Source organism: Phalangium opilio, unplaced genomic scaffold (genome assembly GCF_054372755.1).
Source record: "Phalangium opilio isolate 3A_F unplaced genomic scaffold, DU_Popi_V2 ptg000042l_1, whole genome shotgun sequence".
Lineage (NCBI taxonomy): Eukaryota > Metazoa > Arthropoda > Arachnida > Opiliones > Phalangiidae > Phalangium > Phalangium opilio.
In genome coordinates this window covers 7867333-7894542 of record NW_028324166.1, presented here as the reverse complement: position 1 = coordinate 7894542, position 27210 = coordinate 7867333, and the positions used below count along the sequence as shown (strand labels likewise).

The following is a 27210-nucleotide window of genomic DNA, read 5'->3' as shown; positions in this document are numbered from 1 at the left end:
TCGAGTCGAATCTATTTATTATTAACTCAGAATGCATTTTCAATTGTTGCCTCGAACCAATTATATTTGAATTTATTACTGATTTAATATTTTAGCGAACATATTTTTCCTCAATTTGGAACCCCCTTAATCATGCTTAAGTGAAAACAAACGATTACAAGTACTAATTATATACGACCTGTGCTTTTTAACACGTGGCTGTACAAAAAAACGTGCATTTGTGATTAATTATTTCTTCAAGGTTTAGTCATTTGTTAGTAAAAATAAATTGAACAAAAGAAATACAATACATAAATATTATCAATAAGTCTGGATTCTGGGCTCGAATTGGAGAGGCATCTCGTGAATATTTATGAAAATAAACATATTAGGAATTACTTTGTCTCTCGGTAGTTGCGAAGTGATTCGGAAATGGCGAAGAAAGTTCGCTAAAAATAATTTCAATTCAATCGTGGCGAGCGCTTGTCCTGAAAAAAAATTATGAAATTAACTTTTAGAAATAAGTCATTAAGAAGGAAATGTGTTGCCAAACCGATGCAATTTCGGGGACCGGCTGCAAATGGGATATAGCAAAATGGGGGTCTTCCTTTGCTATTTTCAGTATTGAATCTGTCGGGGTCGAATACCTCTGGATTGGGGAAATATCGGGGGTCGTGATGAACGCCTTGTATCAAAATAAGGCAATCCACACCCTTTTTAAGAATTTTCTGCCCTAAAATTTGCAAAAGAATTATATATTCAGTAACGTTGCCCGGATATGTATTGACGTTACAAGTCTCTCTACGAGCGCGATTTCAAGTCGCGAATGAAGGAGATGATAAAAAGTGACTCTTCGTTTTGAGGGTAGAAATGGAACTGATTTTATTATTGGTAACAACAGGAATGTATGGAGGGGTTGGAAAGGCTAAGGTCAAATCCTAATCGGTGTGAAATGATCTTGGAAACAACTGGCGTGGTTTAATTTACGCTAGTGATGTCATAACCTGACGTAAAAATCGTATTTACCACTTAAATTATTTTCATTCATTCATTGGCTGCCAAAAAACTTGTTTCCTATAATTCTCCACCCTCAACCCTAGGTCATCTGCCTAGGCTGAGAGAATCGAATATGAAGGCGAACGGCGGCGAATCAGCGCATTTAACTTTAAAAAATCTAAGGTCACTTCTGCCATGCCTTTTTTAACGAGTCATGACATTTTTCGCCTTCGGTAGACAGCTAAGCAGACGTAGGGGGAGGAGCTACACTTCTCGAAAAAAAGGACTCGCCTGATGTTTCCACCATCAAGGGCACAATTCGAGAGCCCCCTTAGCCATTCCAGCCCCTCCATACATTCCTGGTAACAACAGAATCCACAAGTCAACCCTGTCATAAAACCATTCGGTGAGAGTTTCTTCACATCTCTCCGCTAAGTCATCAAGTCATAAATTTCGGGAGATTCGTGGAAATGCCAATTAGTGCCTAATGGCATCCTAGTCCGGCAGGTCAGGGCCACGAGGACCACCCCAGCTAAGATGTCAATAGGACACCCTAAAGGCATAGACGGTTGGCGAGTATATTTTTCGAAAACTAAACGATAGTCGATTTACGGCTCATAATTTTAGACTTTCGAAAAAATATTGGAAGAGATTTTGAAGTGGAATTCACCCTAGCTGATGCTTCATTTTAATTAAGTATAGGTTTTAAATTATTTTATTTAATATTCAACAGTCACTGTTAAAGTCTCTGAAGTAAGAAATTAGTAGTTCTAAAATATACTTACAACATAGTAATTACCAATAATAAGCAGAAAACGAACCTATTTGTAAATCTTCAGTGAGCTGGCGACCAATAATTGCAGCTGGAGGACACAGCCTTAGTGATTCCTGCACATATACATGTTTTGATTTACTTAAATATAAAGAATGTTTAGAATTTAATTTGTGGCTAGGCTTTTAATCAAAATCAACCTTAATGACATTTTCGAGGTAGGTCAAGTGTTTAAGGTCGTTGTATTCAATGTCTCTTTCGATGTCCGTTCCACAGACGGAAGTCAACTCTTGGTAGACCTTTTCTTGAATCTCCGGGTAAAGACCGAGCAAATACAGGGTAATTGTTGTAGCAACAGAGGTGCTGTCGAAACCCTGCGAAATTCCTATGGTATAACCATAACCTTATTGCATTTAAAGCGCACTTGTTGTTTATTACCCCTCCAATTATAGTAACGGCTTCGTCTCGAAATTGTTTATCACTCATCAAGTGGGGGTTTTTCTCGAGCATTTGTAGAATGATATCCATAAAGTTAACATTTCGAACGTTATCGTCGGGCTCTTTCATATTCGCCTTCTTTCTCGTCAACTCCGTCTGCGAATGAATTGGTGTTTTTTTTTCACAATGTGTCCGAGTTACCTAAAGTGTGTGCTTACTTGGAACATCTCGTGGAATAATTTAACCGCATTTACTGTTTCTTTTCCCTTAGCTGTCATTTTGAACATATTGTCCGATTGCAACCATGGTCGAACTGAACGGTAACTGAAGCTTTCTTCGCATCTAATATTAATGATTAATTTCTTATTATTATTATTAAGCACTCAGTTCTTTTTTGGTTGACGCTTGAAATATCAAAATATTATTTGGATTCTTTGATTTTTGGTTAGAAAACAATTTTCGATAGCCCAACATTGCTACCATCGATTATCTTCACAAAACATTTAAAAACAAGAAGGCCCAAGGGCTGGGCCTTAATAGTAGCCACATCGCTATCTACTTAATTAGCACATAAATAAAAAGAAAAGAAATATAAAGACCAAAAGACAAAAATTCAGAAGTATCCGACCCCACCAATAAATAGGGCCCTCCCTCATTCCCGACCCTTTAGAGATAAATTAAAGGAAGAAAACTCGCTTTTTCTGAAAAGCAGTCATGATTCAGTGGTAAAGTGCCTTACTGCTCCAACCAAGAAAAATTTTAATTAAAATGCAATTTCTAACCCAGCTAGTTCCACCTATGGATGGGTTGATATACAATAGAGTTTCAGAATAGCGAGGCTCCTGTGGATCCCCTACAAGCGGACTTTCCTCCTGAGCTCCGGGTTTGGCTTGGCAAAGGCTAGTGGGCGGGATTTATACATGCACGCATAAATCCCGCTCACAAATACCTCTAGCTTTGCCAAGCCAAAACTGGAGTTCGTAAGGAAAGTCAACTTGTAGTGGATCCACAGGAGCCACGCTATGCTTTAAGCTAAAATCTAGGGTTGTAAATTTTCCGGAAAAATAAAACGCGGAAAATTTTCCGGAAAAATATAACGCGGAAAATTTTCCGGAAAAATATACAAGTTGGGAAACCAAAATAAACCTCTCCGAGCCGAGACGAATTTACTTTCCAAACACAGGTCCGCCAGCCAATGAGACAAACCGGAAATACATAGTTCTAATCGGCGAGATATTGCCATGATCATTTGTAAAGTTTAAAGCGTTTAATAATTTCCTGCGTATCCTCAATAATTCTAATGAGGACCTAATATCTATCACTTAAATGTGTATTTAACTTTCGGCTCACTCTGAACCGTTAAGACCTTCTATAAGAGTACATGAAACAAGGTCAATTCTGGTTTAAATCTAAGTTATCTAATCTCACAGACACAGTCGTTTCAACACGTATGGAGAGATGAAGTATTAACATCCTTATTATATAATGAAGCTAAAAGTTACGTTTACACTATATATAAATGTAGTAAAGATGAATTAAAAAGTAAACACCAAATTTTAAATGTTAATATCAAAAGATGTTCTTGGAATATTGAGATGAAACAGAGCTTTATAGCTACACAATTACTAAAAGAATCGTAATGCCGAAAAATATTTAAGTATTTCCATTTAATATTCTGCAAAAAGAAAATGTTATCGTTTTGTAAGAGATCTTTTCATCCTACTCGCTTTATATTAACTTTGATATGCGTGTAGTGTTTCGATTCAGATGCAATCTTCATTACTCGTTCTATATTAACTCTCACTTGTGTCAGTACATAGAAATAAGTTTATCTTAAATAATTAATTAAATATAAATGATATTAATTATTTTAATCGCCAGTAAATAACTTTAAAAATACTTAAATCGTTTAAAATAAAGTTGTTCCTATGATCTTTCGAAACTTTGCTAATATTGACGTTTAAAGTGAAGGGTACCCCTCTTGCCCGCTTTCTTCAAATTTTGGGGCATATATACGATTCGTTTCCATTATAATAATAGATAAAAACGCATTTGCGTGAACCGATGGTGGAAGCCCTGCCATTGGGAGGCTAGACGTTTCTCGTAACCCTAGCCAAGGATGATGGGGGGGTGGATACGAATTCTGAGAGAAATACGCGCCGTAACTTCGGACGCGATTGGGTCTGGTGGGACGCTAAATATGGGGGAGAAATACTCGGGACGAAAGGCAGGTGAGCTACCTCAGAACTAGACCCTATTTAGCGCCATCGTGTAGGCCTAATTTTGCATGTATATTACCAAAGTTATTTTAAACCTTTTTCTCATAAATAAAATTTGCAATTGAAACATTAAATTTTATATAGAGTTAATATTTAATAATTATTGTTTCGAAGTTGTTGCTAAAATAATAGTGCTCATAGATGACGCTGCAATAGGGAAACGCCGGTAGGAATTTCTTTGACGGCGCTAAACGCGTCTGATAGCGTTCTTTGTTCCGCTTTCAAGGGGATTGAAAGGATTATAAGATGAAATATTTTAATAAATAATGTTTTTAACTTCTAACTACGGTGTAAAATGATCATTTTTATGCGCGAAAGAAGAAAAGGTTTAATAATCAATGTAAGTTTTTTCAAACATAGTAAAATCATGTTTTGTTTCATCACAATGCGTTAGTAGTTAAATTCCATTTTTTTCATCAAATGACTAATCTTTTCAATCGTCCTTGAAATAGGAATTAACAACTCTAGGTGACGCCCAGCGCGTTCAAATAAATCCCTACCGGCGTTTCCCTATTGCAGCGTCATCTACGTACACTATTATTTTTGGAACAATTTCGAAGCAATAATTATTAAATATTAAGTTTATATGAAATTTAGTGTATCAATTGCAAATTTTATTTATGAGGAAAAGGTTTAAAATAACTTTGGCAATATGCATGCAAAATTAGGCCAACACGATGGCGCTAAATAGGGTCTAGTTCTGAGGTAGCTCACCTGCCTTTCGTCCCGAGTATTCCTCCCCCATATTTAGCGTCCCACCAGACCCAATCGCGTCCGAAGTTACGGCGCGTATTTCTCTCAGAATTCGTATCCACCCCCCCATCATCCTTGCCCTAGCCGCTCGCCGCGTAAATCTTAAACCTAACGACGACGATGGAGTAGAAGCCAATGTTACTGATTGGTGTCTATGTGGGATAGACGAAAGACCAGTAGATGGTGGTTGTTAGACGTCAATGAGGATAGATTAGTGTGTATGTGGTATACACAAACTAGTGTCCATGTGGAGTGGACGAAAACCAAAACTGGTGGTGTGGGAATTCAAGTAAAATAGCCAGCGGAGACAAACACAATTTTCCAAATTTCCGTGAACTGTCAATGCAGTCCGAAAATTGGGAACACGTTTGCTCCGATACGCAAACTGCGAACGCGGTCACGTGGGGTGTGACAGACAGACACACATACACGTCCAGTGCAATACCTCTCCGTGACGTCATCGTCACTCGGAGAGGTAAAAACTAGCAATTAAGTGAGCTTTGAGTCAATTTATCAAACTTTTGAAGATATTTCGATAGCTTCTTCAGTTTTGTTGTCCTGAGTTCGAAATTAATATAATTGAATAGATACATTTTAAAATAGAAACTGCAGCCTTTTTATATAATTGAATTACGAATTTAACTAATTACACCTCGCTGACTTACCAAATGTAGTTGCATATCATGAGATGACTCATTTTTCGTGCAGTTAATTTTTAAAACTTGTCAATACAAGATGGGGAACACTTTTTGCACATACCAGATGAAAAGTGGCGTTTCATCCATGTTGCGTTATTTGCATAACATTGTTTACAATATATACATTCTCCAGTTATTTTGCCATCTTTAGTAGATTTATTAAAGTACCGCCAAATATTAGTCGTTGATTTTCCCATAATTTGTGACTTTAAACAGGGTTAACAAACAATTTTTCCCCCTCCGATTCACCGAAAACAAAATAATGAATGTTTTGAAAAGAAAGGCAATTGGAAAATTTTAAAGTTTTAACTTTTTAATTGAGAAACCGGTAGCGGAAAAATACGGAAAATTTTCCGGAAAAATATAGCTCGGTCATTTTCCGACTTACAACCCTACTAAAATCTAACGATAACGAAAGCGAAAACCCCGGCCACAACTACTACCACTACCACTACTACTACTACGGCTCGGGTCAAACTAAGAGCCTCATCGTATACTACGATGTGGCTAAAAATGAAAGAGTTGAAGTACAAAATATCTCACTGTTGAGGGTTATGTTTCTGACGTGTTCTGTTATTTGGAAGCAGAAAAGATTTTCCGTAATTTTACCTTCGAATAGCTTTGAAAAGGACATCTTTGGCAATATTTTCATTTTCATATTCGTAGTCAAAAACTGCGTCTATAATTAGAAAACCAAATTTAATTTAGGCTTTACAGACGTTTAACCGTAAGAACACCAATACTTTGAGGACTTTTTCGCAAAATTCCGCGGAACTTTTTTTACCGAATTCCGTGAAATTTTGATCAGTGAACACCAGCCACAATCCAAGAGTAAACAAACAAACCTAAACTAAAGCCGCTGCTGGGATATTGCGCTTTTGGCTTTAGTTATCAATAATGTAAGTTCATAAGATATATTCCTTAATTTTTCCAATGGTTAGTAAGAGCTTGTCATGAAGTGACTTTGGTGAAACGTCAAACATTCTCGTAAAACGACGCCTGGTAAGGCGCTGTCAAAGGCTTTGTATAGACTGAATTTAATAAAGATGGACCGCGAAAAAACCGAGCGTATAGTCTATTCTAGGGTCGTTCCCAAACTAGCTTTTAGTAGGACTCAAGCATATACGAAGCATGGACAAAGCAATACTGAAGGACCGATGGCAGCCCATAGAGCCCCATACTAAGCGACTAAACAACCAATGTTAAGCTTACTTCCCCCTTTTCAGCCCCAAAATGGACGGGGGGTTATAAAAAATACCGAGTCAAATCCCGGAAAAAGCTAGCGCCATCTAGATAAAATAAGACGCTGGGTACTTCCCTCTTTAGAACGTTGATTCCCCCATAAGCCCTCCACTATCAGCTTTGCTATTATCCGCCGCTAGAAGGCGAATTAACAAGTATTTTTCAACTGTCTCCCTCTGCCATCCGTCCTTCAGTATTGGTTCGTCCATGTACGAATTATAGGAAGTGTCATTCTTATATGGAACATATCGTTTAAGCTTTTGGAATGCTTATCATCATGCGCAATTAAGAGCATCAATTTACCCAAAATTATGTAGAACACGCACTTCTCGACTGAGTCCGATATATCTAAAATCCTGGAATCAGATTTGGAAATGTCTTCTTGTAATTGAGAGATCATAATTTTGACGTGTTTGTTCATCATGGGAACAAACTCCTTGACACTCTGGAGATGAAACATCGGATTCAACAATTGCCTCTGTTTCTTCCAATGGTCTCCATTGCTAAAAAATTCAGCATTTAAATTGCATTTTTGAATATATCGCGATCATAAGTAATGCAATAATTTTTAAAACTCTTACCTCGCTATTAAGCTCTCTCCTAAAAATAAGTTAAATAACTTGTAATGCTGGCTTTTGTTGATTTCTTTCCTATTAGTTAGGACAACCTTGAAATAAGTGTTCAATTCCGCGGATGTTAGCGAGGTCAGTCCCAAATTTATTGCCACACTAGAAAGGGCCATTACCTTTATTAGCTCTGGATCAACTAAAATAACCAATTTTCGATTGAAAATGTTGAAATCAAAAAGTCCTTCTTGACGAAATATCGTAGCCATTCCCATGGCGGTCTCCAAGAAATCTAAAAATAGCACAATCCCTTTTGTCACTACCAAAAAAAAACCCCACAAATATATTGACAGTGAAATATTTGAGAGACAAGCTTCTAAAATTACATCTATTCCTGATATCATCTTTAAAAAATGTTCTTAGTTTTCATTTAATCTGAACAATTATACTTTTCATTGATTTTTTTTGTGTGGATTGACTTCAAAATTAAAACATTAATAACGATGGAAGACGTTATTTAAGAAAGCCGCAGTATTATCATTTTCCATTTTTAATTTCAAAACGGAGTTTAAAAGTTTTATTTTGCACCGAATTTACACTTTAAATTGGGCACAAAAACTCAAGGTAATAAAACTCTCTTTTGGGTGTTTTTACGGTGTAAAAAAGTGTTTTCTTAAATTACACCCTTTTAACTAGGCCTGTGCGAGTACTCGAATGAAGGCGAGTACTCGAGACTCGAAAATCAAAATTTTAGGACTTGAAAATTATTTCGAGTCCTTAAAAATCTGCACTATTGGACTCGAGGAGGACTCGAACCGTAACTTGACGCCTTATCAAGTCGAAAAATATTTACTTTGTGACCCGGAATTTTAAGTAGAGCGCCGCATTTAGTGGGGTTTAATCGATTTAAAGTTTAGAAAAGACAGGTGATTGGACAAAAATTTTTTACTTCAGCTAAAGGAGTTAAGCAAACCAGAACCAAAAGTTAAAATTTTTGTTACTCCGCGTCATTTTCCTCGTGAGATTTATACTTTGTGAGTAAAATTTATCCTTATTAGAAATTAATTTATTATAATTCTTGTATTATTAGTTATGTAAAATTAAACTAAGTAAATTAAATTAAAGTTAGTATTAATAGAGTTAATTTAATAGGACTCGAGTGGGACTTGATATAATTTATCAGGACTCGACACTGGACTTGAAACCCAGTTCTTAAGCTGACTTTAGGACTCGAGGACTCGATACCAATTAAAAGGAGTCTGCCCATTCAACCGAATACCATTGGAACGAATCCCATTCGTCCGAAAATTTCTAGCCAGTATTTTAAAATCTAGCCCAATGGCGGTTTTCTTTTAAAAGGGAATATTTTCCCATTCAATCGAATCTCATTGGAACGAATTCCCTTCAACCAAACGTTCCAAGCTAGTAATATTAGTTTATTTCGAAGTGGTCTGCGTCCCACCGTGGTCTAGTGCTAAAGCGTCGGACCGTTACGCAGAAAATTTCGTTCGAATCTCCATCAGGAAGGTGAGTTTACTAAAATCGAAGTAAAAGTATAATTCTGAATAATCGATAATAATCGAATTTAATTTCCTTGCAGGTGCTGAATTTAGAAGGCGAGTTTATTATTCAACAGTATTAAGGATTTCACAACGAGAAATATAACATTGTTAGGTTGAGTTACAAATTGGATGTTATAGCTGGGGTATTTTATTTTGGTTTTTTTAGGTTAGGTTTGGTTAAGTTAGGTTAGTAATATTTTATAAATCATTTAACAATGTTACGCCTTTTCCAAAATAGTGATGTTCAGCTTCATTGACTTCTCAAATAAAATGTTTTTCCAAATCATTACTGTTAGGTTAGGTTTGGTTAAGTTGGGTTAGTAATATTTTATAAATCATTTAACAATGTTACGCCTTTTCCAAAATAGTGATGTTCAGCTTCATTGACTTCTCAAATAAAATGTTTTTCCAAATCATTACTGTTATGTTAGGTTAGGTTTGGTTACGTTAGGTTAGTAATATTTTAAAAATTATTTAACAATGTTAGCCTTTTCCAAAATATTGATGTTTAGCTTCATTGACTTCTCAAATAATATGCCTTTTCCAAAACATTACTGTTATGTTAGGTTAGGTTAGATTTGGTTAAGTTAGGTTAGTAATATTTTATAAATAATTTAACAATGTCACGCCTTTTCCAAAATATTGATGTTTAGCTTCATTGACTTCTCCAATAATATGCCTTTTTCAAAACATTACTGTTAGGTTAGGTTTGGTTAAGTTAGGTTAGTAATATTTTATAAATCATTTTACAGTGTTACGCCTATTCCAAAATATTGATGTTTAGCTTCATTAACTTCTCCAATAATATGTCTTTTCCAAAACATTACTGTTATGTTAGATTTGGTTTGGTTAGGAGGACGTCTCTTCTATTTGGAGCGGTTATACACTTCAAGTAAGAGTATCCCTTATGGAATGAAAAAATAAATAAATAAAACCATCAAATTCTACTCTATTTGAGTCTTTTTGGGTATGCAATATTGCGTTAATTGGAATAGGAGAACTGGGAATTGGGTTGAATGAGGTTTGGGTAAATGGGAATTGGGTGTTTTAAATTGGGTGAAATGGGGGCTAACCTTAATTAGTACCCAAAAAGTTATAAGTGCAATATGACCTTTAATTTTTCATATATTTACCTACAAAATATAAAAACATTAATTGGCTAAAACATTTTTATAAGAAGATAACTATAGAGGCTTTTTAGACCAAATTGCCGCAATAATTTACCGCCAAATTCGGCTACATTTCGGTCGAATGGGATTCTGTCGAATGGGTTTCGGTCGAATAGGTTTCGGTCGAATGGGCCAGGAGCAATTAAAAGACTCGACTCGAGATTGTATAAGAGCTTTTTTAAGGACTCGAGACTCGACTCGAACCCTAAAAAACTGGACTCGTACAGGCCTACTTTTAACACATTTTTAACACTTATTTCTTTGAGTGTAGGCGTTTATGTACTGCACAGCTCACTGAGTATTTTACTCTTCATATAAAACTTGTTGCAAAAATAAATCAAACTCACAAGTTGTAGTATTGATGTCTTTAACGGGTGGAAAGAGCTTCAGAAATCTGACGTGACCCAAGGCGAAGACTGACTTGAAGCCGTAATTTGGGTAGGAATCCTTAATTCGTGGTAATGGAATACTTTTAAAGAGAGAAGATATAAATGGCATCAATTTATGAATCACTTCAAATGTGAAAAGTATTATCTTTATCGACATGATTGTTGTTTGGTGGAAAGACCATTTGCGCAGCGATCAAGACTTCGACCAGAGCCTAAGCCTCGAGTCGAATTCATTTATTTTTAACTTATAACGAATTTTCAATTGTTGTGTCGAGTCATTCAAAGTTGAATTTATTACTGATTTACGATTTTAGCGAACAGATTTTTTTTTTCAATTACCATTAAATATAGATTTGAGAATTCTCTTAAACATGTCAAAGCGAAAACAAACGAGTACTAATTACGACCTGTGCATTTCAAAAACTCAGATTCAACTTCAAGTCATGACTTGTCTATTATAATTAGAAGGGTTCCCTACCATTGGACCGTTCATTCCTGTTAGTACCCATTGAACAGAAGTACAGAAGTACCAATTTGGCACTTTTTAAATGAATAGAAACTAGCATCTCAGCTAGCACCAACCCAATACTTTTAAAGAAAGATCATTGTGTACGAAGAAGCTCACATTGAACGGTCAATGGAAAATTAACAAAGAATCATAATTATTTTGTTAAAGTCGTCAACTGATTAAAAGGGTCAATATTTTTGGAAAGAAGGCAAACTAATTATTAGGGCCAATGTTTTGGAAAAAGTGAAAACTGACTATTTGGTCGTATATTTTGGAAAAGGTAGCAACAGGGATAGATAGACTTTTTTAAGACGGAATAAACAATGTTTGGCCTTTACTTCAGTCCGACTCATAGACGAGTATATAGTCCCTTCCTTCGACACGTAACCAAAAAATTAAATTATCTTATTGGCTCACAAAAACTACGTATTGGTGACGTTGCTGACGGGGAGGGCCAAAAATACGTAATTCCTGTTTACCTCTGTCGCCATGACTACGACCCCTCTTGCGTTGTACCATAGCCCACTCGATCACGCGCGTCACGACGCAAGCTGCTCGCGCTATAGCTATAGAGCGCGGATCGAGTGGGCTATATGGTTGTACAGATAAGCGTCTTCACAGGGGTTCAAAATGGAGCCGTCTAAATGCGAGGGTCCGGTAATTATTCGGGAATTGTTTTTAATAGCAATTAAGAAGGTAGTTAGTGAATTTGGTGCCGGTGTTTTGGATTTGGAGTACATCTGTAAGGGTGAAAAGTGTTCGCTAATTCTTTCTTAAGCCAATCATTTCTACTATCCTCATGATTTTGTAAACGAATTTGATGAAGTTAACCAAGGCTTAGTGAATGGTCAGGAGTTTTGTCAGCTTAGTGTTTGGTTAAAACCTGTTCGTGCTGTAATATCTATGAAGACTTTTACTCAATTCTAACTCACTTTTAATTTTCTTGGGTCTTCCCCGTTTTTTTTCAGTTGCAAGCCCTATGTCTTGTGTAACTTCCATTTTTAAACAATGTTATTTCAAAAATTACAATCCGAGCCCATTCCAACTTGGCAGACGAAGGGGCAGACGACGTTTATTTGACCCGGATATACATACAACGCCATAACGAAAATATGACCCGCCTCTTCTTTCATACCCCTCCGTCACGGGTAAGGGGTTCGTGGACTAGGACGCGCACCCGAATAACCCTGTTACCCATTCCGTCTTAAAAAAGTCTATCTATCCCTGGTAGCAATCAATTATTAAGGTATATAAGGTGGTAACTGGCAACGAAGTATTAGGGACAATATTTTTGGAAAACGTCAAAACAAATCATTTATCATATATTTTGGAAAAGGTGACAACTATTTATTTGGGCATAAATTTTGGAAAAGGAGGCAACTAAGTATTACGGTAAATATTTTGGAAAGTTGGCAACTAATTATTAGGGCCAATATTTTTTTATCGCATATTTTGGAAAAGATGACAACTAACTATTATGGCATATATTTTGGAAAGGTGGCAACTTATTAGTAATAGATGTACGCAAATGCGAGTTGACATATTTATTTTTAGTTCACAAACTTAACCTAGCCTCTCCTGTTCTAATGTTAAATATATCACACTTAAGATAATACTAAATTTAAATTACTTTTGGAAATTGATGTATTCACGTAGAGGTTAAAGGATTAAAGTTTGTATACTCTAACAATTAACTTTATTAAAACTTTAGAAGTAGTACTTCGCGTTTACATTATATGTGATATTTATACAGTTTAAAAGCCATAATGATCATTACATGTCTGCAGGACTACCGGGACGAGTGTGTGTATAGTTTACTATTGACATCTATTTATATTCAGTTATTCTATGCTAAAGAACATTGTTTTTTATCTACGCGTAAGTTTATAGGTATAAAATAGGTCAATAATTTTATCGCCATAAAGTTAGTTTTTTATGTCATAGCAAAATATATCATCTCCCCTTTTCTAATTAAGAAGAAATGAACTTGGTATCTTAAGGTTGGTAACGTATCGGTAGTCGTTTGGTGCGAGTGGATTTTGTTCGTGTTGCTGCTGTTTCGGTTGTGGCTTCTACTTCGAGTGGATCTGTTGCGTCGGAATTTGGCATCTGGTCTGGAGCTGCTGAATTAGGTGGTTCTTCATTTTGTGTGATTGGGTTGTTGTTGTCTGATGGTACGTTTTCAGATTCCCGAAGTTGCAAATTCATGGTCTCCAAGATATTCGTCGAGCTGATGGTTCGCTGGACATGGTCGTCAAGGTTAGGGGTTGTATCTTCTGTACTACGTTTTCTGGTTTGTGATACGTGTCGCCTGATAGTCCCAGAGGTCGTTTGGATTTCCATCATAGTATTTCCAAGAAGTTTTGTGACAGTGCCTTCTATCCATTTCTCTCCTCTTGCGTAGTTTCTTGTCCATACGGTGTTTCCAATGGTGTATTTGTGGTTGAGTGGAGAGTTTGGAAAGACTTGTTGACTGTCCCTTTTTGTCGAAGGTTTAAGTAAGTCGAGTCGGCTTCGCAATTCCCGGTTTATAAAAAGTGACGCTGGTGAATGTCCTAGTTCATTGGGTGTGAGTCGATGAGTGAAAAGAGCTCTTGCAAGTCGGGATTGGATGGTTCCGTCTGATATTTTTGCGATGGCTGTTTTCACTGTCTGGACGGCTCTCTCTGCTGGACCATTTGATGATGGATGGTATGGCGCAATGGTTATATGCTTGAAGCCATTGCGCTTGACGAAGCGTGAAAATTCTTCGCTCGTGAATGCTGTAGCATTATCGGAAACAAGGCATTCTGGCAGACCATATCTCGAAAATATGTCTCTGAGCAAGGAGATGGTTGTCTCTGAGTTCGCCGATCTGACAGGAATGGCTTCAATCCAATTTGAGTATGTGTCCGTGAATACGAAGATCATGTGGCTGTTGATGGGACCGGCATAATCGATATGAACTCTTTGCATTGGTCTTTCGGTTGTGGGCCATTTTGAGGTGACCTGCTTTGGCAAGGTTGCATGTTGTTGGCAGGATCTGCAAGTTGAGACTGTGTTTTCGATGTCGCGGTCGATTTTAGGCCACCAAACCTTTGATCTTGCTCTAGTCTTCATCTTCGTCATCCCAAAATGTCCTTCATGGAGTTCCGTGAGTATGTCTTTCCGGTACTTTCTTGGTACGACGATTCGGGCATTCCATGTGATGATGCCTTGGATTGTGGAAAGTTCATTTCGGCGTGTGTAGTAGTCCTGAACTTCGAATGTTGGGGATTCAGGCCATCCTGTTTTGATGCATTTGAGTACAGCAGATGTTTCGACATCTATGGCAGTTGCGGCACGAATCATGTCCGAAGTGACTGGTTCTGACGCAAAGGATTCTAGTAGAAGGACGTATTCTGTCGGCTGGAGGGTATTCTTTACTGTTACTGGTAACGGGAGGCGGCTCATCGCATCGGCGTTTCCATTTTTGCCTCCGGGCCGAAACTTTATGTCGTATGAATATGCAGCGAGGGTGATTGCCCATCTTTGGATACGTGCAGCAGTTGTTAACGGTATCTGCTTTTCCGGAGATAACAAAACGGTCAAAGGACTATGGTCGGTGATTAAGAGAAAATGTCTTCCTAGCAGGTATTGACGAAAGTGGGTAACTCCAAAGACTATGGCGAGTGCTTCGCGCTCGATCTGACTATAATTTCGTTCTGCCGAGCTTAAGGTTCTTGAAGCGAATGCCACCGGTCTGTCTGTGCCATCAGGTTCTGTATGTGAAAGTACCGCTCCGACTCCGCTAGGTGAGGCGTCGCATGCCAATATCAGCTTTCTTCCAGGGTCGTAGTGGACTAGAACGGCTGGTGATGCGAGGATGCTCTTGGAGGCTTTGAAGGCTTGAGCAGCTTCTGGACTCCAAATCCATTTCTGTTCTTTGCGGGTCAGTGCGTAGAGTGGAGCTAGTAATGTTGACATGTTTGGTATGAATCGGGCATAGTAGGTGACTAAGCCAAGATAGGATCGCAATTCGCCAAGGTCCTTAGGTTCAGGTGCTTCTAGGATGGGTTCAACCAGCTTCTTGGATGGGTGAAGTCCATTTGAGTCGATTACGTGTCCGCAATATTCGACTGAGTTTGCCATGAAGATGCATTTTTCTTTCCTCAATTTTGCTCCAGCGTCTTCTAAGCGGGTGAGAACTTTGTCTAACGTGGCCAGGTGTTGCTCGTCGCTTGAACCCGTAATTAGCACGTCGTCTTGAAAAACTGCTATGCCTCTGATTCCGGAGAGGAGAAGTTCCATGACCCTTTGAAATGCTGCCGATGCTGATGAAACTCCAAAAGGCAAACGCTTGTAACGGAAAAGACCCTTTTCTGTGTTGATTACCACTAAGCGCTGGGAGTCCTCATCTAGCTCGAGCTGATTATATGCATCCTTCATATCGAGCTTTGTGAATTTCTTGCCATCATTAAGGTTAGCGAACAATTCACTGATCTTCGGTAGTGGATACTGCTCGGTGTCGGTGGCTTTATTGACAGTGAGCTTGAAGTCACCACAAATTCTTATAGTGCTGTTCGGTTTTAGGACAGGAACTATGGGGGCTGCCCATTCTGACGTTGCTACTGGCTCTATGATGCCTTCCGCTTGAAGTCGGTCAAGTTCTGTGTTCACCTTGTCACGTAGTGCAAATGGTACGGGTCGAGCTTTCAGAAATTTTGGTATGACGCCATCTTTTTGGAACAGGTGCACCTTCGTGTTTTTGATGTGACCAAGGCCCTGCGTGAAGAGACTTTCGTGGGAGTGCAGTATGGATGCTAGGGTATGTTCGGCGTCAGTTTCGTTGGTAGTGCTGTGGATGTTGGTCGCTGAAATGTGGATCATGTTGAATGGACGGATCCAATTGCGTCCGCATAAGGTTGCTCTGTCTTGCGTGGTGATTACAAGCGGCAAATTTCTGGTGGTTCCTTCGTACGAGACATGGACGTTAATGAAGCCAGTGAGTTCTACGAGACCTCCATTGTAGTCACGCAAGGTTAGTTCAGTGGGACTAATGGTAGAGAGCCTGCAAGGTTCCATTTGCTGTTGATAAGTCTTGAAAGACATTAAGGAGTAGGCAGCGCCGCAGTCAACTTCCATGCGAATAGGTTGGTCGTTGATGATGAATTCATGGTAGAATGGCTCTGGTGGCGCTGGTAAGGCAGTGACTTGAAAGAGGTGGTACTCTTGATGACAATCGGTCATTGGCTCGATAGATTTGTTGGAGTCTTCAACTGTGTGAATCTTTCGGTAGGCTGGCGGTCGTTTGTGATTGTCAGAGGAAGTGGACTTCCGGTCTCTGGCAGCTGTCAGGCATATTGCAGCTAAGTGGCCTATTTTGTGGCAATAACTGCATTTCGCTGAGTGGAATTTGCAGGAATCCGCACGATGGGACGTTTTGCCGCATCTGTAGCAGGAAGGTTTAGTGATAGACGTTCCTTCATAATTACGTGAAACGTTGTGATTAGATCGTGATGGCGGATCATTGTAAGGCTTCTTGTGATGCTTGTACACTTTGTGGACATCAGTGGGGGTTGTTTGTGTTGATCCCGCCAATTCCCGTAGGTTATTTGTAGCTGATTCGACCGCCAAGGCAACGTCTTGGGCCTTCTGTAAGGTTAGCGGCTGGGGTTCGGCTAAGAGACGGACCTGGATGGCATTATTTTGAATTCCAGCGATGAAACGGTCTCGTAAGGCAAGGTCCAAATTGCCATCGAAATTACAAAACTCTGCCAATTTTCGTAGGTGAGCTAAATAGGTTGCCACTGATTCGTCTGGTAGTCGATTACGTTGTTGAAAGCGTAGTCTCTCCATAATTTCTGAAGGAGGTGGATTGTAATGGTCAATTAGGGTCTTCACCAGTTCTTTGTAAGTCTTGTCTGTGAGAGCAGCCGGTTTAATTAGACCTCGGAGAGTGACGTAGGTTTTGGAGCCAATTAAGGTTAGGAAAGCAGCCCTTTTTCTGGTATCGTCTTGGATTTGATTTGCAATGAAGTAGAGGTCTACTCTCTCAGCGTAAATCGAGAAAGGTTGGTCGCAGTCGTCAAAGGTAGGCAAGATTCCCGTGGCAGACATGATGGTTTGTAGTCTCGGTAAGAGATGAGCAGTAGTCTCGTTGTTAAGCGTAACCGCGATGATGGTAGGTAGTGGCACTTGGCTTGTAGTAGAACAGGTAAGCAGTAAGTTGAGAATTATCTCGCCTCCGTCGCCATTGATGTATTCACGTAGAGGTTAAAGGATTAAAGTTTGTATACTCTAACAATTAACTTTATTAAAACTTTAGAAGTAGTACTTCGCGTTTACATTATATGTGATATTTATACAGTTTAAAAGCCATAATGATCATTACATGTCTGCAGGACTACCGGGACGAGTGTGTGTATAGTTTACTATTGACATCTATTTATATTCAGTTATTCTATGCTAAAGAACATTGTTTTTTATCTACGCGTAAGTTTATAGGTATAAAATAGGTCAATAATTTTATCGCCATAAAGTTAGTTTTTTATGTCATAGCAAAATATATCAGAAATGAACATTTAATGACGCATCTTAATGTTAGTTCAGTCTTCATTGTTATTGTTACACATAATAGCTTATCTTAGTTATTTACGAGACATTTATCTCCTCCGGGGATTGAAAATTTTTCATAATGAGATTTCTGTCGACTGGGAATTTTAGAGAATGCGATTTTTATCCAATGAGTTCCTGTTCAGTGGAACTAAACCTGAAATTCACCAACGAATTTAGTATATGTACTGTACTGTACATGTCTTGGTCCCTTTATTAGCCTCCCTCCCCAAAATTTCTAACCCTAGCGACGCTACTGTAAGTCTCTCTGCCTACTTTGCCTTCCACTGTACAAGCCCGGGTGTGGTGCGATTCAACGTGTCTCAGCGTGTTGTGTCGCGGATGAACTACTGAACATAATAATATGATGTTGCATAAGTTACTTTGGTTACTTGGGTTATTCATTCATAAATGTTGCCACTAAAAAATAAGAGTTCCATTCAAATTGTCCCTCCAAAATAACAATGTAGTTGTAGAATTTTCTAGCCTGGTCGCTGGCAAAACAGTTTCGATCCATTCTGTTTATGGTTTTCCTTTTTAGGTGTTTGGGCCACAGTTTTTTGACGTATTTACTTTTTCCCTTTAATATTGTGCCTTTTTTCTAACGATATAAGAAAATTTCGAAAACATTTACTTAGCCACTCGCTTTGCATGTAATCGTATATATTTACTTAACTTAAAACGGCAATGCGTAACATAAAGTCAATATTTTTACGTAACAACAACCAAAAAAACCCCTCCTAAGTCAACACTAAATTTGGAATGCAAGAAATAACCTGCTGAAAGTAAAGGTAGATAAATATAAATGTTGCGAAAATAGTAAACCCGTCTCGTTACTTGAGCGGTCTTGATTTACCAATACTTTGTGCTAGCGCACCTGCGCACCTACTTTGGCCATAAACAGAAATCGTCTCAGAGTATTTTTGTTTTTCCTTTTGTTGGCTGAACAGTGTAACTAAAATCCAAGAGAAAAAAATCTCTTTTGCACCACGCCGCTTTCAACAGTCTGAATTACAAATCATTCAACATGGGTGATATTCGAATGGGAATAATCGAGGTAAGAATATTTCCGCACAGTAGCGTTGCTAGGATTTGAAATTGGGAGCAGACAAACTGCTTGAAAGTTGTTATAGGAAATAAATAACAAAATTTTGCATAATTGGTTCATTGAAACATCCGAAAATCTGTGTCTACGTGCAATTATTCGTATTTTAAAGATATACAAACCTTTATTGATAAAGAGTACAGAACCGAGTTATTGACTATGAGACAATTGTGGATGAAAGAGTTTTACTTGTCTTAAGTTTAGTTTTCGTTTGCTTTTAGTCTTCACTACTGTTTGATATTGAAATTCATCTCTACAAAGATGAAACTTAACGAACTTATCATTATAATTTTTATACACTATATTGCTATAGAATTTTAGGGGGTTACAAGCAATTTTTGGTAGGGTTTACGGATTATTTTGAGAGGACTAACTTTGAAAATTGGGAGGGGGGCTATAGCCCCCAAAAAAGCCTAGCGACGCCACTGTAAAATTCCGCAGCAATAATCTCTAATACATCTTTCAACGCGACTCGATATCCAGAAACTGAGATTAATCACGAAAATTTCATTGGTCAATTTGGATTGCATAAATCATTTTTTTTTCTCACAGGACACTCAGGGTTTTGATATCGCCGACAGTCTCTACGCTGCGGTGACGGAGTTTTTCAGTAAAAGGTTTAACATTAGGTAGAATTGTGTCACACTTCTTCTTATCGTTTTATCTAAATAATGTTTATACTTTATTCCAAGTCTCATTTTTGTGCCCGTACCTTTGGATGAGTTAAACACTGTGCGAACCCGGAAAGATTTACCACTGGTAATATAAAGATTGCACAATGGGTTTTTGGGGATCCCTCAGATAAGGCACATCAAATCTAAATGATAATCGCTCTTAAGAAGTCTCCGCACCCAAACTATAGGACACTACTTGATCAGATATAATACGTTTATTTCATTTTTAAACGTATCCTTTTTGCAGAGAATGGACATGGTACTTTTTCCTATACAAGTCGATCGTTTCGCTACACCCGAGATGGTATGTCGAGTGACGAGTGTTTATAACTCTGTGTCGACCTACATCATCTCTTCAATCCCGAAAATGACGAAGACACCATCTCTGTCTTTCCTCAACATGGAACGACAAGTAACATGGACAATGCTACTTGTTATTACAAGGAACTACAATAACAGTTTTATGAACATTAATTATAGTTTTCGATAACTTGGATTGTGAGTCTGTTGGCAGTTTCGATAATTTTGGCTTTGGTCATGCCCAAAAACGGCCGACCGTTCGTCTTTACTTTTGTCGACATGATCTGGAAGAATTTGCTCCTCTTTTTCTTCGAACGTAAGCTCCTTCCAATTTAAAAGGTGTAATAAATCTGTACTTGAAAGGCAACTCGCATTTTTGGTCACAGCTTACAACCGTGTTGAGAAAAGGATCGCTTGGCGCGTGGCGGCCATGTCGTGGTTGATCGCGACCACTTTTATTTTCTTCGAAATATCAGGCAACCTGAAGTCGGATTTCACCGAGAAGGACTATGATACGGTTGACACCATCGACCAGCTCCTCCAACAGGATTTACATAACGTCTGGTTTTGGGAGGACTCGGACGAATTAGATTCCTTGCTCAGAAAGGTAAGCGTCGTCCACCCTAGTTTGACTTCAACCGAACTTTTACGTCCTTTGATAATTAGTTTTATGAAAAAAAAAGAAAACCTTATGGCCTTGACCCTCTTGTTGGAATGTAGCTTCGTCTCTAAGTCATGTGACCAAGATGTATTGCAGGGTTCAATTTCTGTATTCAAGAAAGGTTTAAGGGCCAGTCGCTTTGATTAGTTTAAAACTTGACCATCGAATTTTTGGAAGCCACCACATCAGGCGAGAAAGATAAATCTATATAATCTAATTATAATACCAAATTGAACACTGATTTACATTAATTATCTTAATTTAATTTTAAAATGAATGTGAATAAATAAGCCTTAGCCGTTTCGCACGCTCGCGATAAAGCAATCAGTATGAACCGGAAATAAGAAAGTATTCATTTTAAACATAGCCCACTCTATCACTCTTGTTGCTGGAGTATAGCCAGAGTGATTGAGTGGGATATGCTTCAAGGAAATGGTCGGCTTTCATTCGCACTAGCGAAATGACGTAGATAATGACGTCGAGGGCACCCTTTTTTTCTATAAGCTCCTCCTCTTTTATAAAACCAACTATTGGATTCAGACCAAAAAAGCTAATGAATATTTTAGTCTTTTATTATTACTGAATGATTTAAACAGAACTATAAATTTCATTTCTAGGTTAACGTGTCCATCCCAAAAAGTTCAATACTTCCGATTCTAAACGGGGTTGTCGGAGACGAGTTTGTCAACGTCGCGGAAAGCGTCGGTGACAACAGGAAGTTCATGGTCGTTGGGACACTTATAATTCAATTCCTTCTGCTTGAAAATAAAAGAATAGTTAATAAAATACAATACGCGAACAAATATTACTTTTCCCCGCCTATAGATAGTAAACCCTTGACTTTTGCTGTTTCCTACAATTTCTCGCAATCAGAACTCATGGAGAAAGTCAACCTGATGTAAGACTAACGAAACAAAGAGGCTACTGTCACTTTTAACACGTGATCTTTGTTTCAGTATTGAATTACTCGGAGAAAACGACCTCTTGTTTTATCACTTTTACAAAGCGCGATACTCGATGGATCACATCCAATGGAAAGAACCAGAGGATGATTTTTCTCCGATATCCGTTACGGAAATCGAAAGCCTTCTTTCTCTGTACTACGTGGGAAACGTCATCACGGTATTAGCTTTACTATTGGAATATGCTTTATATATTCTGCAGGCTTTGAAGAAGTCGAGAACAGTAGTGAAGGTCTCAAGACGACGTTCACGCGCACTTCACCTTCATTATGAATTCCAATCTCTTACCTTCCACGACGGATTTCACTTAGTCGCCCGTTGAAGTGAAAACAAAATATGACTTACAAGTTACAACCCCTAACATTGTGAGTGAGAGGGAAACTCGAGTTTTGCTCTTTGCGCATGGGCAAAATTTCAATCGCACCACTAAGGATTCTCTGGAGAGATATTATTCCATTCCCCCACGTTACGTGAACTAGCTATTTCCGCCTTGATTTACAGCCGTCTCACAATCGCGTGTGTAACGCGTATTTGGTTTCCGGATTTTGTGTCTAGTTGGGAATCCATAATACGTTTTTTTCTTTATGTTAAAAAACGTATGTTGTGAATATAGGTAAATTATATTGCTTAAAAAAAATAAAAATAAAATTGTATTTAAGTTTATGCTTAAAACGAAATATAAATTTCAGAAAATAAATGCTTCTGTTTAGAAAGTAATATATTAATTTCTGAAAAAATACTTGTACTTAAAACAAAATCTTTAAACAGATATTTCGGCTTATATCGAAATAAAATAGATGTAATTTTGCTTAAATATAAATAAAGTAGCCTGCCTTTTTCTTAAATTTAAATGAAATAGGTGTAGGTGTAAATGACTTGGTTTATATCGAAAATAAAATTGGCTCGAAAAGAATTATGCATTTTAGCGAAATTTGAGAGAAATACAACGCGACGTTACAAGCACACATTAGGCCAGAATTGAACCTAAAGCCCACTACTTAGTCTTGCAATTGGGACGAATGAGGGTTGGGAATCTGGATCCTAAACTGAAAAATTTGGCGGGTATAACAACTATTTAAAGACGAGTTTGGAGTTCTGGGGAGACGTTAGTTCAAAACGTAATGAGGGTGTTACAGTTAAGATACGACTTACACGAATCGAAAATTTAAATATTCTGATCCATGTATTTGTATAATTTCAGAGGTAAGCCTATATTTTATTTAAGATATGAATGATAGAGCGAAGGAGAAATAATATCACATTTGGTTTTTGAATTGTACGTTTTGTTGAATTAAGTCAAAGGTAAAATCAGTAGTAAATATAGGAAATAGGTATCTCCAGTTTTAGTTAGTGTAAGGCGTCCTTTTCCCGTAGAAACACGGTTTGCGTCGCAAAATTTAAACTAATCCAATCAGAGAGAGGCAACTTATCGAGAAACATTTTTTTACACTCGCCACTACACGGTCATAAAGCTAACTAAAATCGTACAACCTGCACAGACGAAATGAAAATAATTTCGGGCAATATGTAGAGTACTTCCCCCTATTTACTTCTGGTACGATCAAACTCAATGAGAATTGCGAACTCTTCAATCCTACAAAGATAACTCTTCAACTTAGAATGTTGAGAACCGTGAAAACGCTCAGCATTTTCGTTCTATTCAATAGCCCCTGAAAAATTGTAAAAAGGCATTACAATTGATAATAATAATATTAAATTTAAGCCATATATGATTTTGCTTAAAATGAAAAGAAAAAAATAAAAATTGTTAAGTTTGGTTAGTTGGAGTTCTATTTTGGTCTCAACTTACTCGAGCATATCGTAGCTTTACCCTTTTCACATTCGCCTTGGCACGAAGTCGGGTCGATTGATTTACGGCAACTTTCGACAAGCGGAAAATAAAGGAAGTGAAGTTAAAATTGGGATAGTTATAATCTTTTGAAAATTAAGGTAATTTAATACGAACTTTGAGAGTTAAAACTTTAGGAGGCGCTGCCCTCACGTTAAGTCGGGTCGATTTAATTTAACGGTTTAACTCACTAATGTTTCTCTCGCCTGCAATGCCAAAAATAAAGTTACTTTTACCAGAAGCACGCAGGAAGTATAATCTGGTGAAATATGAGCGTTTGCCAAGAAACTTTCAAAAGGCCGCTATAAAGTGCTATCGATTTAAGTAAGATTAACGTCTGAATTCAAGATAATTTCCTTACCCGCAATGCGGAAAACAACGTCCTAATTGCCAAACGAACGCACGGAATATAATTTGCAATAAATAACTGAAAGTTAAATATCAACTCTTTGAAAATATTATTAGACAGTGCGCGTCGAGTGGTTTATGGTGAAATGTAGAACACCAAATACAACCAAATGTTTGTTTCCCGTGTTAAATAACATTTCAAAAAATCATCTGTAAACACGAAAGATTTGCAGATGGGAATAATTGAGGTTAGAATCTTTTAATTAAAAAGAAATTCAAAGATAGCTGATAATACCAACGTCGTCCATTAACGTTTTACAATGCAAATGTCACTTACGTCGCCCCTGTGTCTAAGTCCAAAGAAATCATGACTATGTATAAATAGTAGGCCTGTGCGAGTCCAGTTTTTTGGGCTTCGAGTCGAGTCTCGAGTCCTAAAAAAGCTCTTATAGAATCTCGAGTCGAGTCTTATAAATGGTACCGAGTCCTCGAGTCCTAAAGTCAGCTTCAAAACTACGTCTCAAGCCCAGTGTCGAGTCCTGATAAATTATATCAAGTCCCAGTCGAGTACTAATAAATTATTTCATGTCAAAATCAAGGATAACTATTTTCAAATCTTTTTCTTTTTTACTCTTCATTTGTTCAAATATCACAGCTTGGATATAAAAAGTAAGAAACGTCAATAAACATAATCTTAACTTTTGGTTTTGGTTTGTTCTAGCTGACGTCAAATTTTTGTCCAATCACCTGTCTTCTCTAAAATCTAAATCGGTAAAACCCCACTAGATGCCACGCTTTACTTGAAATTCCGGGTCACCGAGTTCAGGGGAAATACATGGATAAAGGATGAGCGTGAGGAAATTTGTTTTCAGGCTAGAGGGTAGGCAACTCCCTATCTCCGAAGGCAGCTTATTCGATATATACTTTGTTGCACCTTCGGTTGTCAGCACGGGAAAGCTAGGCCACTATGTAATGTAGATTTGTGCGTGCTGACAAGAGACGAAAGAAGAATAAATTCTTTATCCATGGTAAATATTTTTGGACTTGATATGGTGTTAAACCTCGGTTCGAGTCCTCCTCGAGGATTTTTGAGGACTCGAAATTATTCTCAAGTCCTAAAATATTTATTTTCAAGTCTCGAGTCGAGTACTCGCCTTTGATCGAGTACTCACACAGGCCTAATAAATAGTAATGTATTAAGGATTCGCATCCCTTTCGTTCCACAAGGCATTTTGCTCAGATACCCGCTTCGAAAAGAACAAGTCGACCCAAGGGCTCGTAATATTAGCCCCATCGTACGAGTGAATAGCCCCTCTATACCTACCCTAATGAGCGGATAACCCCTCTATACCTTACCCTAATGAGTGAATAACGTTATCTTTTACAATGCTTAAATGATTTACCATGCATAAAATCAGAGTGAATAGCCCCTCGATGCCCTACCCTAAACAGCGATAAAAACTTCTGCCCGGTCGGTAAAAATTTATTTAATATGCTTTTGCCTCTCCAACCGTGAAGTTATATCTCCTGGCCTCGGATAGGATCATGACTCCTAGTTGAAGAGATAGAGAGAAAGAGAGAAAGGGACGGTGTCTGTGACAAACCTCTCTCTCCGAGTATAGCGCTTTATTCGAGACCGTTTCTTAACAAGCGATTTTGGGCGAGGCTGTTTAGTACTGGCAGGGGCTGGCAAGTGAAACGTCCGCGGTTCGATTCTCCGTGGAGGAAGGAAAGTTAAAAAAAAATTTCTTCCCTGCATTAAGTTTGAAACTCCACCTGTGAACTGTAACGTTAACTAAAAAGAAAAATATTTTCTCTCGACGTTCAAAAATGACGAACGATACTGCCAAAGGCAGGACTGTGGCACTACTACAACAGGGCAGATCAAACTAAGAGCCTCATCGTATACTACGATGTGGCTAAAAATATGGCTTGTAACCTTCCAGCCTTGTATTCTCGGGAGAGATATAGTTCAGGCTGAGAAATAAGTGTTAATTTAAACTGTTCATATGGCCAGTAGAGCCAAAGCACTTTAAAACTGGACATTAGCCACTTAAAATGGTGAAACCTTGGAATGTTATAAATAATTATATGGCCACAGGGCCACTAGACTCCCAATCATTTAATTTTTAAACTGGCCCAGGCAATTTTTAAAGTGGACATATGACCAGTGCCACGCCTTATTTCTCAGCCTGATATAGTTCATTTTCAGAACGCAACCAGGCTATTCCCGCCCCGATTTACAGCCTTCTCACATCCCCGGATGTAACGCGTATTTGGTGGGAGGTCTATAGCCTAGTTGGAAATTCATAAAACGATATTTAAACATATTTATTTGGAAACGCAGTTTTAATGTTGTAGCGATTTCCTTTTGTACTGGAGTGGCTACCGTAATGTTATGAATCCGGGTACCCGCCAAGCTTTCACTATTGGGGCTTGCGGTTAAAGTAAATTGTAATATATCAAAGTAGGTCGTTAGTCTAGGGGAATGTCTTTTCTAAGTTAATTTACGCATATCAAGACGCCTAATTTAAGGTTGCCAAAAGAATAATATTTAATGTTCCGTTCTTAACAATTTGCATGCACACTTTTAAAGAAAATGGACTTTACCGCGATAAAATTATTTACATGCACACTTTTAAAATGAGACGTTACCGCGATAAAATAATTAGCATGCACAGTTATTAGTCTACACTCAATTGGCCAATAATCTATTCTCGAGAATATCTAGCTACTACTACAGTCTGTTATTTTCTTTACTAATTAAAAGAGATAACCCGAGTAACGGGGTGGTACGGTGTACCGGGTACTTAAGGTTTTTCCTGGTCCGAATGTTGGGACCGTCGAGTAGCAAATCTCCGGTGAGGCGCGCACTTAATGGTATCTGTGGTTGAAGCTTTTGGTTACGGCACTTATAATCATCCCGCAATTATTTAATTGATGGCAGCAAGGTGTTCTCGTACACCGGTAATAGTTCCCGGCCGTTGATATGGTTCGCTACGTTGTTTTAGGACTCGAACGGGGATGACGTCTATCTTTCGTTTCTCGACGCGCTCGGTATTATTTTTGGACACGTTAGGGCCGAGGGTGACTTGATCTCGAACACGAGTACTTTGTTCTTTTATCCTTTTTTGGTTCCAGCCCTGGCGTTTTCGTCAACTTCTTCCTCCCAAGCCTCGTGTCTTTCTGCTTAGTCCAAAAACGAAAACTACTCTCTTTCTTCTTACTTAGCATCCAGGTGTTTCTTCTTTCATGGAGGTCAACCCTACGCTTCTTTACCGCCAGGCCAAAGTTTTGTTGACCTCTCCGTTCTATTCATCTCCCTTCGGACCGCGTCTTCTCGCGTACATCGTTTTTCCCGACAATATAAGTTATAAAGTTCAATGA

General features: G+C 38.1%; 2 protein-coding genes across 4 annotated transcripts; one reads left to right on the top strand and one right to left on the bottom strand.

Moving 5' to 3' along the window:
• On the bottom strand, positions 1-26633 carry LOC149678867 (cytochrome P450 4V2-like). 2 transcript variants are annotated; one of them, XM_089836778.1, is made up of 11 exons: positions 25428-26633; positions 7903-8015; positions 7739-7824; positions 7461-7660; positions 6525-6594; positions 2404-2527; positions 2186-2341; positions 1948-2121; positions 1797-1863; positions 533-712; positions 1-467 (listed from the first exon to the last, which is right to left on the bottom strand). In XM_089836778.1, exons 2-11 carry the CDS (start codon positions 7996-7998, stop codon positions 301-303), a joined length of 1320 nt encoding a protein of 439 aa, XP_089692904.1. In that variant the 5' UTR covers positions 7999-8015; positions 25428-26633; the 3' UTR covers positions 1-300. The 2 variants fall into 2 exon arrangements, with proteins under 2 accessions (XP_089692904.1, XP_089692903.1); XM_089836777.1 differs by lacking the exon at positions 25428-26633 and adding an exon at positions 10802-11000.
• On the top strand, positions 12617-21948 carry LOC149678868 (uncharacterized). Of its 2 annotated transcripts, XM_089836779.1 has the most exons (9): positions 18594-18715; positions 18875-18981; positions 19582-19658; positions 19722-19788; positions 19951-20115; positions 20184-20319; positions 20390-20610; positions 21282-21562; positions 21621-21948. In XM_089836779.1, exons 2-9 carry the CDS (start codon positions 18952-18954, stop codon positions 21946-21948), a joined length of 1305 nt encoding a protein of 434 aa, XP_089692905.1. In that variant the 5' UTR covers positions 18594-18715; positions 18875-18951. The 2 variants fall into 2 exon arrangements, with proteins under 2 accessions (XP_089692906.1, XP_089692905.1); XM_089836780.1 differs by lacking the exons at positions 18594-18715; positions 18875-18981 and adding an exon at positions 12617-12743.
• Positions 26634-27210: the final 577 nt, after the last annotated feature.